Source organism: Macaca mulatta, chromosome 5 (genome assembly GCF_049350105.2).
Source record: "Macaca mulatta isolate MMU2019108-1 chromosome 5, T2T-MMU8v2.0, whole genome shotgun sequence".
In the NCBI taxonomy this organism is placed as follows: Eukaryota; Metazoa; Chordata; class Mammalia; order Primates; family Cercopithecidae; genus Macaca; species Macaca mulatta.
In genome coordinates, this window is record NC_133410.1 from 48026274 (window position 1) to 48043402 (window position 17129).

Consider the following 17129-nt stretch of genomic DNA (forward strand, 5'->3'; position numbering starts at 1 on the left):
CCATTCTCATGGATAGGAAGAATCAGTATCATGAAAATGGCCATACCGCCCAAGGTAATTTATAGATTCAATGCCATCCTCATTAAGCTACCAATTACTTTCTTCACAGAATTGGAAAAAACTGCTTTAAAGTTCATATGGAACCAAAAAAGAGCCCGCAGTGCCAAGACAACCCTAAGCCAAAAGAACAAAGCTGGAGGCATCACGCTAACTGACTTCAAACTATACCACAAGGCTACAGTAACCAAAACAGCATGGTACTGCTACCAAAACAGAGATATAGACCAATGGAACAGAACAGAACCCTCAGAAATAATACCACACATCTACAACCATCTGATCTTTGACAAACCTGAGAAAATCAAGAAATGGGGAAAGGATTCCCTATTTAATAAATGGTGCTGGGAAAACTGGCTAGCCACATGTAGAAAGCTGAAACTGGATCCCCTCCTTACACCTTATACAAAAATTAATTCAAGATGGATTAGAGACTTAAATGTTAAACCTAAAACCATAAAAACCCTAGAAGAAAACCTAGGCAATACCATTCAGGACATAGGTACGGGCAAGGACTTCCTGTCTAAAACACCAAAAGCAATGGCAACAGAAGCCAAAATTGACAAATGGGATCTAATCAAACTAAAGAGCTTCTGCACAGCAAAAGAAACTACCATCAGAGTGAACAGGCAACCTACAGAATGGGAGAAAATTTTTGCAATCTACTCATCTGACAAAAGGCTAATATCCAGAACCTACAAAGAACTCAAACAAATTTACAAGAAAAAAAATCAAACAACTCCATCAAAAAGTGGGCAAAGGATATGAACAGACACTTCTCAAAAGAAGACATTTATGCAGCCCACAGACACATGAAAAAATGCTCATCATCACTTGCCATCAGAGAAATGTAAATCAAAACCACAATGAGATACCATCTCACACCAGTTAGAATGGCAATCATTAAAAAGTCAGGAAACAACAGGTGTTGGAGAGGATGTGGAGAAATAGGAACACCTTTACACTGTTGGTGTGATTGTAAACTAGTTCAACCATTGTGGAAGACAGTGTGGCGATTCCTCAAGGATCTAGAACTATAAATACCATATGACCCAGCCATTCCATTACTGGGTATATACCCAAAGGGGTATAAATCATGCTGTCACAAAGATGCATGCACAGGTATGTTTCTTGTGGCACTATTCACAATAGCAAAGACTTGGAACCAACCCAAATGTCCATCAATGACAGACTGGATTAAGAAAATGTGGCACATATACATCATGGAATACAATGCAGCCATAAAAAAGGATGAGTTCATGTCCTTTGTAGGGACATCGATGCAGCTGGAAACCATCATTCTCGGCAAACTATTGCAAGAACAGAAAACTAAACACCGCATATTCTCACTCATAGGTGAGAACTGAACAATGAGAACACTTGGACACAGGAAGGGGAACCTCACACACTGGGGCCTTTTGCGGGGTGGGGTGGGGGGAGGGATAGCATTAGGAGATATACCTAATGTAAATGATGAGTTAATGGATGTAGCATGCCAACATGGCACATGTATACATATGTAACAAACCTGCACGTTGTGCACATGTACCCTAGAATTTAAAGTATAATAAAAAATAAATAAATTTAAAAAAAAAGAAGTATGTGCTTTGGTACAATATCTTCTCTCATATATGCTCTAACTCTACACAAGTAAAACGTTGTATTGTTAGTATAAATTGTCTCCTGTTTGAAATGTCATTTCTTTCATTACACTGGAACACATTATATTCTGGATATAAGTAGGGGAGATGACTCAAAGTAATTAACCCACTGGTCTGTGGGGCTGCCATACAGCAGGAATAGGTACTGACCAATCAGAAGGATGCCGAACCCAGACAACTAGGGTGGCTTTACTATAAGACCTCATTTTGGCTTTGAGTATTGATAAAGTTTCATCACTGAGCTACAGTTCAGAAGACATTAGGACATTTTAGATAATTATACTTTTGAAAATTAAACTATTACAAGCTCATTATCAAAAAAGAGTATATTCTCCTAATTTGAAGTAAACAATAACGAAAATATGTTATAAAGCATACCTGTGGTGTGCCCTTTCTATCTACTGTAATATTACTGAAACAATGTTGCTATGTGATACAGAAGTGGTAGAGGCTCAATGAGCTGCTACTATTAAAAAATGAAAACACCTTCAAAGCATATATAATGATAGTATCAACACTAGTTTTTAGTTTATTAATCAATTAGAAAATAAGTACTAATGGTCATAGTTTTAGGAATAAAGATCAGCTTCTTTTGAGTATTTGGACCTATGTTACTTCTCAGCTGTAGAGTAGCTTCTTATCTCTTTTTCATGGATAAAAATAGAATTTCCTTCCAAAATAAGAAAAGTAAGAGAAAGTCAGAGTCTATGACCCTACACTAGCCTGGGCCTTATTCATATGTAAAACTCATCTATAAAATGAAGGATTTTGACTAGATTCTGGGCTGAGTGCTCTGGTATAAATAATTCCTAACTGCAATTAGTTTATAATCTGATAACCGGGTTAGGCTAATAAGTGAATGACAATAACATATACCAGAGTAATGGTAAATGTAAGGCAAATACTATCAGCAACATACAAATGGGTGCTGGTACTCAATGATGGGAAAGCTCACATCTGGTTGAGGCAACTGAGGTGAGTCTCCTTGGAGGAAACAGCATGTTTTGACAAATATGAGGTAGGGATGGTATTGCAGGGAAAGTGATTAGAAGATATCAAAGGCATAGAAATATGCCATAAAAACACAAAGTGGTCTGGATTTAGTTAAGCATGGAAAGCAGCAAACTCTGAGTCTTTACTTTAGCATTGAATATAATATAGTACAATTATTTCTTAATTCTTCCACCAGTTTATATTCAATATACCCTAAGGTTTCCAGATGAATTTTCTAAAAAAAATTTGTCATTATTTGGGAAGATAATTTATGTGACAGTATTAGAGACACTTCTATACCTAGAATATTTATTGGCATGAATTTTTCCTTCTACATCAACACGAACATACTGTTATCTCAACCTAAACTTAGTTCGATGCCCTCACTTTTCATTAGTTCACACTTGCAGTGGATTGTCATTTTTTCTTGAATAATAATTTCAAGATGATATTTTATCTGTAGTTAGTATCATATAATATACAATGAAATTTTCTAGTAATGCCTACATCTAATGAAGAAAGTGCTTTTGGGGCTGATAAAATGGATTCCATTGTTTATATGTAGATTATGAGAAATCAAATTTTCTTGTACTTCACCTTATTAGACAATGACACATGCACACATGCTTTGTTACAGAGATTTCTTTCCTATAAGGAATAATTTGTCATCCATGAGTTGGATTCGAAGCTATCATAAATAATAAAAGAAACCCTCTGTGAGTAAATACAAGTGAAGAACTTAATCCCCTCTTGAGATCAGAGTGTAACATGTGTATATTACGGAGAAGAAAGGGACACCCAGCTCTAAAGTTTGTCATGACAAGAGATGCTTTAGTCTACTCCATTTTATCTTTCCAATATTAAAATGATTTAAGGGAAGAAATTCAAATAAACATTTTTAGGAGTGGATTTATTCCTTTAATTCACAAAACATTTCACCCATTAAAATTAATTATATTCTTTGTCTTAAGAATTTGCTTTAAAAATAATTATGGTTTTACTTAAATATCTTGGTGCTTTTCTACTTTTTTTTTTTTTTTGGTACAAGAGGCAATTTTGGGTCATTTGACACTATTTGGCAAAACAGAGAAAAACAAATTAGGCCAATATATCCAACAGATATAAGGCTGTCATATTCCCTGTGGATAGCCATTCTTTTGGTGATAATTTTAGTATCAGTAGAACTGTTTCTAAATGAAATACCATGCTTTCAAAATATCCCTTTCATTCTCATCCACTGGTGTTACGGTGTATGGTGTGATCCAAACTAGGCACTGTAGTTTGGCTTAATAACTAATAAACCTCCCAACAACTGAAAGGAATATAGTCTATTTAAAATGCATCTCTAAATTCTGTCAGTTCTCTCCTGTAAACATTTCTCATGTTTGTGCCCTTAGTCAGGCCCTGCTAAATTCTTGCTAATATTCTTCCAGCTCAGCTCCTTCATCTCCTCCAATCCACCCTCAATGCCTGTGCCTTAGAGACTTCAATAACAACAATGAGGCTGCAACCCTTCTGTGATTATCCCTAACTGCAAGCTTTATTTGTCAGGGACTAGAACCTACTTTCCATTTTTGACAAAAAAGGCCAAAGTTTTAAGAAATAATCAGATCATGTTCTTCTTCGATGGTTACCTGCTGTGTGGCCTGTGACACATGTCATGACAGCGCCTTGGCCCACCCCTCTCCTTGTTCACTGCATTCCAGCCTCATTGGCCAGTTTTCTGTACTTCAGATGTATCAGGGCCTTTTAAACTGCTGCTTCCCCTGCCTGGAACCTTCTCCCTCCAAAGCTTCAAGGGGTGGGCTGGTTTTTGTCATTTAGGTTTCACCTTAAATGCTACCCCTAACTTTCTCCTTCACTCAAGTCCACATTACTGTTAAGACTTTTTTAGTACGATGAAAAAGATAAGCACTTTCTGACATATTATTTATATTTTGTTTTACTTGCTTATTATCTGTCTCTCCTACTAGAATGAAGCTCCATAAAACCAAAAGCCTTTGTTTGTGTCACAGTTGCCATGGGCCCCATGCCTAGCCTAGTGCCTAGCACAAGGTAGCGGCTCAGTAGATATTGGTCACATAAATGAATGCTCACATGCCATGTGGGTCCATCTTGGTATCTGGTACAGTGCTTGTTACTTAATAGGTATCTCTTGAAATAATAAAAATTTGAATGTCTTTCTGTTATCTCCAGATAAAGTCTTAAGTCTTTAGTGTGGCATATAGGACTTCTCCTGTCTATTACCTCAAGATAAAGTCTAAGTCTGTAGTGTGGCATATAGGACTTCTCCTGTCTTGGATCCCATTCATTGCTCCTATTGCTCTTCCTCTTCCTCCTCCCATTTTATTCTCTGGAAATACTCAATTTCCTGCTTTTAGCTAGACATACCATGCTATTTCACACTGCCATCCCTTTCTACATTGTGTTCCTCTGCCTGGAATGTCCCAGTTGCCATGAAACCTGTCCTTTCTTACCATCACCCCCAGTGCAGAGCTGATCAGTTTTCTCTCAGTTTTCATAAAGCCTTGAACCTATTATTGAATTTTCCATACTGAAATGTAATTTCTTTTTTTCTTTTTTTTTAATTTTTGAGACGGAGTCTCATTCTGTCGCCAGGCTGGAGTGCAGTGGTGTGATCTCAGCTCACTGCAACCTCTGCCTCCCACATTCAAGCGATACAGGTGCATGCCACCATGCCCAGCTAATTTTTTGTATTTTTAGTAAAGACGGGGTTTCACCATGTTCGCCAGGATGGTCTTGATCTCTCTATTTTGTTTTTGTTTGTTTTTTTTTTTTTTTGGGACACAGTCTCGCACTGTTGCCAGGCTGGAGTGCAATGGTGACATCTCAGCTCACTGCAACCTCTGCCTTCTGGGTTCAAGCGATTTTCCTGTCTCAGTCTTCCGAGTAGCTGGGACAACAGGTACACATCACCACACCCAGCTAATTTTTGTATTTTTAGTAGAGATGGAGTTTCACCATGCTGGCCAGATGGTCTCGATCTCCTGACCTCGTGATCTACCCGCCTCGGCCTCCCAAAGTGCTGGGATTACAGGAGTGAGCCACAGTGCCTGACTTGAAATGCAATTTTTTTTAAAAGCCTTCTCTGTCTTCCTTAATAGACAGCAAGAGAATGTTCTCTGACAACAGGGCCATCCATGCCCTATTCTTTCTGGCACCTAGTTGAATGCCTGGCATCTACTGAAACCACAATTAATATCTGTTGAATTGAATTATCTAAACCTTAGCCATATGAGTATGAGCATTTTAAAGATGGCTTGCTAATAAGGAAGCCAAAATGCCTTCATTTCAAAATACGTCTGGTTACTGTTAAAGTTGAAATATGTACAAGAGTCAGCCTAACAAGAACATGACAGTGTTTTATCACCTTACAAAAATAGTAAGATGTTACCTAGATTAGATTTAATAACTACATTAATTTGATGGACAGTGACAAAATATAGCATTTCCTAATATTTACCAAGGAATAAAAAAAGCACATATGACAGAGCTATAGCAATTACATTTTTTTAAAGTATAATAATCTTAAAAAAAAAACACTAATACTTACTTATTTTTGGTCAGTCATTAGCTTCAAATCTGGCTTACTTCTCATAGGCCTTTCCAAAAAACACAATACTAGTGGTTCCAAAGTCTTTTTAAAAGATTTCATTTAACAACTGCTAACACAGCTGGCCTGAGGTTTTAATCCCAATCATAGCACCAATCACATAAACCCAACACAAAGCAGAAAGAGAAAAAAAACCCAAAGTGGTCCTTCTAAGAAAATACAGAGCAATAGATGATGCTCGCCAACCCCATAGAAGCGTCTGTACATTACCTCACCACGTTTTGCAATGCAAACTGCTCGTTAAAAACATTCAAGATTATTTTTAACCTGTAGGTCATTTCCTTCATCTATCAACTTAAGAAAAAATCAGATTTGACTATTTCATTTAAAATAACTCAACAGGTTAGAAATACTGGAAACAAATCAATTTCAAAACTCTTTTGAAAGAAAAGTGGGAGCTATAAAAGAGTGCTAAAAAGAGCCCAGATTGGCCATGCACCAGCCCGCATTTCTCCCCACCTCAGGCAGCTGGCTGTTAGCATTATCTAGAGAAGCCTCCAAAGTTGGGGTCTCATCCCTGATTTGAAGCATTTCTTCTGTTGTGATGCTGCCAATGGAATCTTGAGACTGGAGAAGTAAGTCAGGATGGTCTGGCATTGTTTCATCAGTGGCAGAATCACTGTTTAACTAAAAAGAGAAACAGTAAAGTGAGGAATTCATTTATGAGTCAGTGATGGTCACAAAAGCCACAAGAAACATTCTCTATCATAAAATATTTTAGGGGCTTCGTTATAAAGAGTTTCTGAGATTCTTAAAATCATCTTTCTTTCCTTCCAGTCTATACCAGAATGGGTGTTGTTAGGGTAAGCAGCTAACCCCTCGGTAGAACTAAGTACGCATTAATACGGGCTAAATTTTGCTACACAAAAACTATCAAAGTGGAAGAACTCTATGTAACTATGATAACCTTGAGCTGAAATTCATATTAGAGCTGAATTCAAATTCATTCATGGAGGACCAAGCTTTATGTGGAACAGTTAAGTGAATGGGCACTAGAGATAGACTGCTTGATTCAAATCTACTTACTAGCTATGTGTCCTGAGACATGTAATCTGCAGATGTGCAATAACCATACTTGCCTTGTGCTGGGAGGAGAGTTATGGTGACTAATACATGTACAATACCTTGAACAGGGCCAGGTGCATCGTAGACAGTCAGTAAGTGGTAACATATTATTGCTGCTGTTAGCAGCAGTTGGTCATTGAACACTTAAATGGGAGAGGGGCAGTTAGTGGAAAGACAAACGGGACACCAATGAGATGTAAAAAAAACGAGAGATGACTGGACGCCAACCACAAACCGACAACTTGACATTGTGCCTAAAGCAGCTCAGGCCCTGCCATTCAACATCACTGTCAGCACTTTGCCAGCAGGTCGAGTGGAACAAATGGATCTAAATTAAAGGTAGGTGGCTGAGTGCGGTGGCTCATGCCTGTGATCCCGCCACTTTGGGAGGCCGAGGCGGGAGGATCACTTGAGGCCAGGAGTTCAAGACTAACCTGGGCAACATAGCAAGACCCCATCTCTACAAAAAATTTTTAAAAATTAGCTGTGCCTATGTGGTGTGCACCTGTAGTCCTAGCTACTTGAGAAGCTGAGGCAGGAGGATCACTTGAGACCGGGAGTTTAAGAATGCAGTGAGCTATGGTTGCGCCACTGCACTCCAGCCTGGGTGATGGTGCGAGACCCTGTCCCTAAAGAATAAAAAAAGGAGGCATTCATGTAAGAGCTGTGTAACCATAGCTGGTGCCTGGTCTCCACTGGTTGCTTCCTTATTACATGTACCAGGGTAGCTATTCCATGTGCCTTCTCCTTCTTTACAGTGCCATCTTCAAGTTCCAACCCTACCCCTGGCTTTCTTGCACCCTGACTCTTCTGAAATAACAGCCTACTCTTGCAGCTTTCATTTTCCACTCACTGTTTACTTGATCTTGAAAGGGACCAAACTTGTGCTCTGTCTTTCCACACTACACTAACTAGGAAAGAAAAGCAGGCAGTGAATTAAACGGTGTTAGTGCTCACACTGATACCAAAAGTATGTTATCACTGAAGGCCTCTAATAGGGCCTAAAACAACTCACTGTGATTAGGAAAGAAGCAAGAGAAATTACGTTTTAGCAGCTAACAGGTGTGCAGTATCAACCTAGTAAGTTTAGTGCTGTCACGAATAACAACACGGTACTCCATTACTGCTGCAATCTTGTAGATTCATTTCAGTGTGTGCATTTCACCCACACTGAAATGAAAACTGGAAAATCAAGAAATAATCATTATGAAGTTGGAAGTTAAGAGGAAAATGAGACCAACTGTCACTGTAAGAAAAGTGAATTGTATACCATCTGTGTGCGTGAGAGTATCTGGCTTGCTGTAAGTGCCGCTTCTTCTTCTGAGGACTCATCCGTATCCTCCTGATTGGTGAGGTTCAGGCTGGGGGTGCTACTAGAGCACTGGTACTCTTGGAGGGATGGAGTGTCCCCTTTGTCAATACTGTCTAGTGAGCGCCTGCGAACTCCCCAGTTGAAATTGTCCATACTTTCACCCTGGAAAAGCAAGACACGATTTCTAAAACCTTAAATACATGCTTCTAAATGTACTAAATGTAATATACCAGAAAAACATATACCAAGATGAAAAATACTTAATGCATCATTAAAAGCAGAGATTCAATCAGCCCTTCAATTTCTTTAAACTGTTAACATACCATCAAATATTTATATTTAAAAAGATCAAAATTATTTGGTTGATAACGTGTTTTAACTAAATAATTTTCTTGACTTTCTATCTTGTATTACTGGGGACCAATTAAATCTACTATCTAAGTCATTTCTATTCTAATATACAAACATGAATGAGACCACAAAGAAGACAAATACATCACAGATGACAACAAATAAACAATACACAACACCAGGCTGCAACTTACCTGCAGCTCCTGGTTAGCAAAAAGGAAAACACACAGAATTAGAAAAAAACGAAGACAAACATTTAAATATACACTACACTTTCGGGGCAAACTCTTTGTGATTTCTCAAACCCAAAGACTGATTCAAGCTCTGGATTAAGCTTTGTGCAGAAAGTCAACATGTGATTCAAACCTTTTTTTATGCAAAATATGCTATGAAAAAGTCAGAGACAGACACTTAAAACAACATTTCTATGATACACTTTGGCAACACAAACTTTAAGAAAATCTTCAAGATTTACAAAGGTTTAATACTTAGTACAATGCAAAAACTGACTTCAAATACCCACATGCAGTTGACAACATACAAGGTCACAAATTATTTTAGTTGGTAGGATGGCTCTGGCTAAATTCAATGGTCATTTTTTGCTATAAAATATAATTTAAAATCAAGATCACAGCCAACAAAACATAACTGTTGCCAATTTCAAAAGGTCAAGAGGAAATATGACAAATTTCAATTTCTCCCACTTAAGGATTTATATAAGTTATGTTTCTGTTATTCTAAGCTGCTCCTCCTTTTGTAAGGATATAATCCTTACAATTTTTCTTAGGCCCTGATAAAACAAACCATATTGAGCTGGCTAGCAAAATATGTTTTTTTTTCTGTATGCCTTTACACAGGAATTGTCCAGATTAGAAGTTTTCAAATCTTTTTTTTTTTTTTTTTTTTTTTTTTAAGCAGAAGAATACTTATTTCAAATGAAATTTTAGATGGAATTCAATGGTGCAAAACTAAGAAAACCAGAGCTCCTCTGGTTGAAGTTGTACAGGAGGTTGGTCCATTGGGTCTCTGAATCCGTCCCTGCTGTTTCTGAAGATATCTTGGAAGCCCTAGGGCTCTGCATGTCAGAGTTTGAAAACCACCTTCCTTAGAACATATCATTTCAAATATTATTATGTATCAAAACACATAATGGCAATGGCCCTCAATATATATTTGGTGAGTGAACGAATATGCACTGTGGGCTTTCAAAATGAGGAGATATTTTACTATAATTTTCATTAGTGGTTAAGTTTGTTTTGTAGCAATCAAAGTATTTCCTGTTACCATGTTTTAAACAAGACTACATCCAGGTTTTAGAAAATTTGTATCACTGATTTGGCCTAATTATGGGGATACATTAGCATGCTCCACCCCAGCCCTGATTACTGTGACTTGAATTAAAGACAGAACTACAATGAACACCCTTAGTTCGTTCTGACTAAGGTTCTATTAAAAGCCTTATTTATTACCACTGACATTTTAGAGCACTGATTGAACTTGAAAGCATTTACAGTTCTCTTTAAACAAAAAAGAGGCAAACAAAAAGAAAAATAACCTTACCATTACAAAAATGTCAAGAGCCTGCCTTTAGAAATCTAAATTCTGGACTGAAAAAAGCAAAGAACTACAGAAGAGTTTAGAAGCTGCTCCTGGTCTTAGGTAGGGCAGCAGGTCTCTTTAACCTATTCCACTCTGTTACTTGGTTGTGCAAGTCTGTTCTATTTCCTACCATATATTTTTTCAAATGATGAGTGTGAAACTAATTTTAGGGTGGTAACATACACTTTTTGAAAAAAAAAAAAAGAATGGAAAGGAAGAGAATAGAAAATATCAGTATGCATAGCAGTGAGTTTGGATGCATATTCTTGAAACTTTTATTTTTTATTTTTTTTTATTTTTATTTTTTTTTTTTGAGACGGAGTCTCACGCTGTTGCCCAGGCTGGAGTGCAGTGGCGCGATCTCGGCTCACTGCAAGCTCCGCCTCCCGGGTTCCCGCCATTCTCCTGCCTCAGCCTCCTGAGTAGCTGGGACTACAGGCGCCCGCCACCGCGCCCGGCTAATTTTTTGTAATTTTAGTAGAGACGGGGTTTCACTGTGGTCTCGATCTCCTGACCTTGTGATCCGCCCGCCTCGGCCTCCCAAAGTGCTGGGATTACAGGCTTGAGCCACCGCGCCCGGCCTGAAACTTTTATTTTTAAAGATATATATACTTGGATGTGATACAAAATATATTAACTGTGGATTAGTGTCAAAAAAAGTTTAAAGGCTTCTGCTCTGAAAGGTGCTGAATAATACTTGTTCTTGAGTTCCTGTGAACCTATACAATTGTGTCTTTGGGAAAATGTAAATGGTGGAGTATTCCATAGGAGCCTACACAGCTCCTAAGCTGACATGAAGGCATTTGCATTACTTAGAGGCACCATGGTCACATCCTCACATCTGCAGGGGGTACTGAGGCATGTTGAGGAGGGGAAACTTTACTTCCTTAAACTGGTCTTCCATGGACAATGAACAGTGTGATATGGGAGAGTGCATTACATTTCATTCCTCCACCTCACCTATTACAGCCAAAGGAAACACCCCTACAAGAAGAGCTGATGAATGTGTATGAGCTGTATATGAGTTGCATATATATATATATGAGAGTAGATGAATGTGTATGAGTTGTATACGTATATGTACATGAGAGTTGATAAATGTGTATGAGCTGTATGAGTTGTATATGTATATGTACATGAGAGTTGATAAATGTGTATGAGCTGTATATGAGTTGTATATGTGTATGTATATGAGAGTTGATGATGTGTATCAGCTGTATATGAGTAGTATATGTATATGAAAGCTGAATGTATTTGAGCTATATGAATGAGTTTTGATTCTTCAGAAAAAGATACATCAATATATGGTACATAGATACTTGGTATTAAAGCATTTTGGTCTTCTTGCATACAGATATTTGTAGCAATTTTAAAATGAAGAATTTAAAAAAAAATCTATTTGATATAAAGTTTCAGGGTTAAGAGACTGTGGTTTAGGGAACTGAGCTCAGCTACAGGAATGGATCTCTAATAGCCTAAGACAATCAGGGCAATCCTATTCTACTTACCAGAGTGGTTGTTTCAGAAAGTAGCATGTGTCCTAACTTGGGCCAATGACATGTGACAAGAAGTTTGCTAAGAGCATTTACGAAAGCAACTTCTTTACTTTTCTGAGAGCATTTCTGGATGTGACCCTCACTTCCTTCAAACACTGCTGTTTGTGGGGCTAAGATTACCCAGCAATGATGACTGTTTTGCTGCTGTCTGAGGTCAAGCTCACTTGCAGAGAAGCAGAGAGCCTAGAGAACTGCAGATAAACAGCCAGAAACTTCATTGAACCATATCTATTAAATATAAGCTCTAATTCTGAACTAGTTTTGTGGGCTAATAAATCTACTTTTTGAGTTATAAATTCCATTTAGAAAGCATCCAAATTGACATAACTACCAATATAATATAATCCAGACCAATCAATTTAGAAGAGAAATGCTTTGAGTATTAAATGAAATCAGGCATTTGAGAGAGTTACCTACATCATAAAGAAGAAAGTGATTCAGAATGTCAAAGAAGGAATCTCAGTCATTTGCCAAAGGGAAGAGTTCTAGAAAGCCAAACCCTTTGTGATAGTCAATTTAGTGGTAAGTGCAACTTTCTTTAAAGTTGTCCTTAATCAATTTTCATATAAATTTTTACCATTTGGCTGCATATTAGTTTATAAGACAAATTATGCAAAACATTTAAGTCTAAGCATACCCTGAAAATGATTTTGAAGAAATCCATTTTTTAATTTTATATTTTTAAAGATAAAGATGAAAAATGGAATGTTTCTCTTTTATCTCAGACTTATTCTGCTGTTGACTAATTGTGGTAATCAAATTTAGTTCCTAATTGAGATTTTTACCTTTTTGACCTTACACTGACCTCAATAAGATCCTCTGATCAAATCCTTAATTCTCATACAACTGTTCTATAAATATTAACAGAGAAAGCCCACATCCTTACCTCTGCATCTTCCAGTTCAACATCTAAAAAGTCAAAATCCTTAAAAACACCAAACTGTTGTTCACTGCTATTATCTTCCACAGCTACTTCTTCCTCTTGAATTATGTCTTCTGTTGTAGAAATTAGGCTAGTCTGTTGGTCACCGACTTCTAAATCCTCATTAGAAGAAAATACAACCTGATGAACGATTAAAAAAAAAAAAAAAAAGTCCATCCATCAGCTTTGTCACTCTGCATATGAGATATCAGTACCCCAAAGCCACTGCAGACCTCATTTTTCAATGCATTCAGAGCTTAAATTTGGTCTTCATGTTTAACTAGTTGAACACCCAGTTAGCAACACTAGTTGCTACACTAGTTGGTTGCCAGGTGTCACAAGAGACAAGAAATCTTTTTTTCATTCTGAGTTAATACCGTAAGTAAGGTAAATTAGAAAAGGCAAGAAAGGAGACAGATCAGTTCTTCATGGAATAACATGATATTTAAGACCTTGACACAAGCCTTCAGGATTACTCACTGATGGGTTCTTTGGAAGGCCAGATTCTGGACCACAGAGAGAAAGCACATTCATTAGCTTTTCTCTTGTTCTTCGCTAAAGAAAAAAAAAATTAAAATGTTAGGACTACTGATAAAATAAGACAAATTCTCAAGTTTTCATATATATAACAAAACTGATTCTTCTATGAAGGTTCCATTTTGATATTCTTTATGTACCTGTGATAACTGTGGCCTTTTCCAACTAACAGGAACCAAGGCGTTAGAATTAGAACCAGAAGAAGTTGAGGAAGTACTCCTAGTGACAGCAATAACTTTTGGTTTCCCATTTCTTCCAGCTGCACTGTGCTGATCACCGTATTTGTTTCCAATAATTGGTGTCTACACAGAAACAAAATGTCAGTGTTTGGCTCAAATATTTCAACATAAAAGAAACTTAAAAGGGTTAACAGTGCACCTATAATATTTTTTACAAACAAAAAAACAACATGAGGAGAGAAATTACTTTGCATGAGGTAGATGTTAACAAAGATCAAAGGTAATGATATATACATTTTTAATCAAGAGGCTTTATTAGAAATAATAATTTTACACCTGAGGTTATCAGAAAGCTTATTCCTATTTTAAATATAATCTGCATTCTTTAAAAACCACCACCTCCACCTTTCCCCATCATGATTATAAAATATACCCAAGACTCAGAAAATATAAAAAAGATTTATATTTTAAATATAAAATCATCTGTTTTCTTACCACTCAGACTTAATATTTGTTAAATTTTGGCGCTTTTTCAATGCATATTGTTAAGTATGCCTCAGCAATGTGGTTTAGCAAATACTGAAGATAAGTAACAAAAGAGGAACATTTCCATGTAGATTCTTACTACAAATCTGATGTGTAATACTTCCAAAATTTATTTCAGTAAAAATTCTATGATAATCAAAAACTCATTTATATTTGACTTTGTAAAGTGTTTTAAATTTGCATTTGAAAATAAAATTCAAGTTCATCTGCATGTCATACGAGTCCCTTTATACTCAACTGATCATCCTTCTTCTCCCTAGCCTCAAATACGACCACTTCCCCCTCTCTGAACTTCACACAGCAGCAAAACTGAGCTTGCTCTTGTTTTCCAAACATACCATGCTCTTTTATAGACTCATGTTTTAGCTTATGTTGCTCCTTTGCATGGAATATCCACTAAGTAAACTTCTAATCATCTTTTAGTGATGACTCCAGACTTCTAAGGAGGCCTTCTCTTCTACCACCACCTCTGTGTAATCAAACTTGGACAGTTAACATGCTGACTGACTTCCCTACTACACATGTATCCATTGGACCATGTGTGATTGCCTCTATACCTCTGGTATATCTCCAGTGCCTATGCATGGCAGGTACCGAGGAATTTTTGATGAAACAAACTGAAATTAAGTATACAAAATGTTTTGAGAATTTGCATCACTGCTTCAAATAACATAATTAAGTTATACGATCAATTTCTGAATCAGAAGGAAAAGAAAAGCCAAGCTTCTCTATCATATTCCCATGCTATTATACATACATCTTGCTAGAAATTCTCAGATATTATTAACTAAAAAATTAGTAACAAATATGCTTTCTATATAAAAAAATAAAGTTTAGGATAAATTCTAATGCCAAGATTAAACTGCAATAAAACATTTATCTATATAATTCTAATCAACAAAAAAGTAAGTAGAGCTTCAATTTTTAATCTTTCTCAACCTTACAATACTTGATCGATAACTTCCTTCTTGAAAAGCTCCTCCCTTGGTTTCTGAAAGACCGTTTCAATGGCACCAAGGCACCAAGAGTGGGCTCAGGTGTCAGAGGGAAAAAAAATTGGGACTCTCAGCAACGATGAAAAATCTTTAAATGAGATTTTTATTAATATGCAGCATAGCCAGGCTCCAGGGTTCCTTCCAGACTGGTGGCCCCTGCTTCTGTCTAGTCCTGAAATATCCAGTTTCTCAGGTTTCCTTTAGTTGTTGCCTTCTGTTCTTTTTAGTTTTCCTTCCATGGTTTCAGCCATCCACTTACACAAGACTGAAACCCTTAATTTGTTACTTCCACCCAAGTTTTCCTCTAAAACTTCAGATCCCAAAATTTAATTGACCACCAGGCACCTCCTTTAGTATGTCTCTGGGTCACTTCTGAGTCAACATGTCCAAGACGGAACTCATTGCCCTCTCCTTCCTTGCTATAAGATCTGTTCCTGCAATTCCACTCTCTTGAATGGTGCAACATTCATCTACCTGTCAAGGCCATTCATCAAATCCTTGATACCTCTTCCCCACTTTCCCATTAAATCCCATCAGTTACTTCCTTGGTCTTTTTGTAAACCATCTCTCTTCCTTCTTCATTATCCCTGCAATTGTCTTGGGACAGTCCCACATTATCTTTTGCCCAAATTCTTCTAACAGATTCCTTACCAACTGTCCTCTCCTCCTCCCTGCTCTATTTTCTATGCTATGGCTAGAGTGATCCTCCTAAAACACAAACCCTAACATGCCAACTAAAAATCCTTTAAGAGCTCCTGCTGGTTTAGATAAAACCAGCTTGTTACTATGAAATGCAAGATCCCCATGAGCTTGCCCCTTCCTATGCCTTCAGCCTCATCTCTCATCACACTCTAGTTGCATTTTTTTGAACTCTGTGACCAAGGTATGCTGTAATACTTGGAAGTGTCCAGAACACCACTCTTTCTCATACTTACAAGCCTTCATTCACACATTCTCCATTTCTTTGCATTTAACCTACCCTCCCCAAACTGCCATAGGTGCCTGTCTAGGATTACTTGTCTTTCAACATTCAGCTCAGATGTTGACTCCTTTCTGAAACCACTCCTTTAGATGGATGCTACATATTCCCCGAGCACTTTTAATTTATTCCAGCCGAGTGTTGATCACAATGTTTAGTTGTTAAGCTAAACACTGTTGGGAAGCTAAGTTGTGACGTTTCTTTTAGATGGGGAATATACAGTCTGTTTCCCTAACAGACAGTAAGCTTTCTAACAGTAGGCCTTCCCCCAAACCCCACTTTGTTGTTCATAACAGCTATCATATTGTCTAACACTGGGTATGAGCTCAATCAATGTTTGTTAAATGAAAGAATGAATAAATAAAAGAAAATTCCTAGTAGAGTACCTTCATCAATTTCTAAGCATCTTACCTCAGATATATCAAAATGAAAATCTAAGGTCTTCCCAGGCAACTCCTTAGAAACATTATTAAAAATTTTAGTGAAGGATATTTCAGGAGAACCTGTATCTCCTCCATAGGTCTTGGGGATATCACTGGGTACGACAAGACTCGCAGAGCGTGACACCACCAGCTTTAATATGTTAAGGGCTTCCTTCCAGTAAGGACTCTGGTTTAAAAAATAATTGACACGTAAAAGTTACAAATGCACATTCAACTAATAACAATTTACTGTACACCATGAAAATATTATTTCTACAAAAATGCTTGTAAAAATTACTCATTTTTAAGATCCTTAATGAA

General features: G+C 37.2%; 1 protein-coding gene across 21 annotated transcripts in view; it reads right to left on the bottom strand.

Moving 5' to 3' along the window:
- Positions 1-17129, bottom strand: part of FRYL (FRY like transcription coactivator) — a 286763-nt gene that overhangs the window by 22862 nt on the left and 246772 nt on the right. For 20 of the 21 annotated variants that reach the window (XM_078003390.1, XM_078003383.1, XM_078003384.1 and 17 more), the window contains 6 exons: positions 16798-16995; positions 13828-13989; positions 13631-13705; positions 13115-13291; positions 8681-8884; positions 6805-6972 (listed from right to left, as the gene is read on the bottom strand). In XM_078003390.1, the coding sequence (XP_077859516.1) occupies positions 6805-6972; positions 8681-8884; positions 13115-13291; positions 13631-13705; positions 13828-13989; positions 16798-16995 (984 nt within the window). Of the gene's footprint in view, positions 1-6285; positions 6973-8680; positions 8885-13114; positions 13292-13630; positions 13706-13827; positions 13990-16797; positions 16996-17129 lie in introns of all 21 variants that reach the window. The other variant, XR_013417845.1, reaches the window with a different exon arrangement.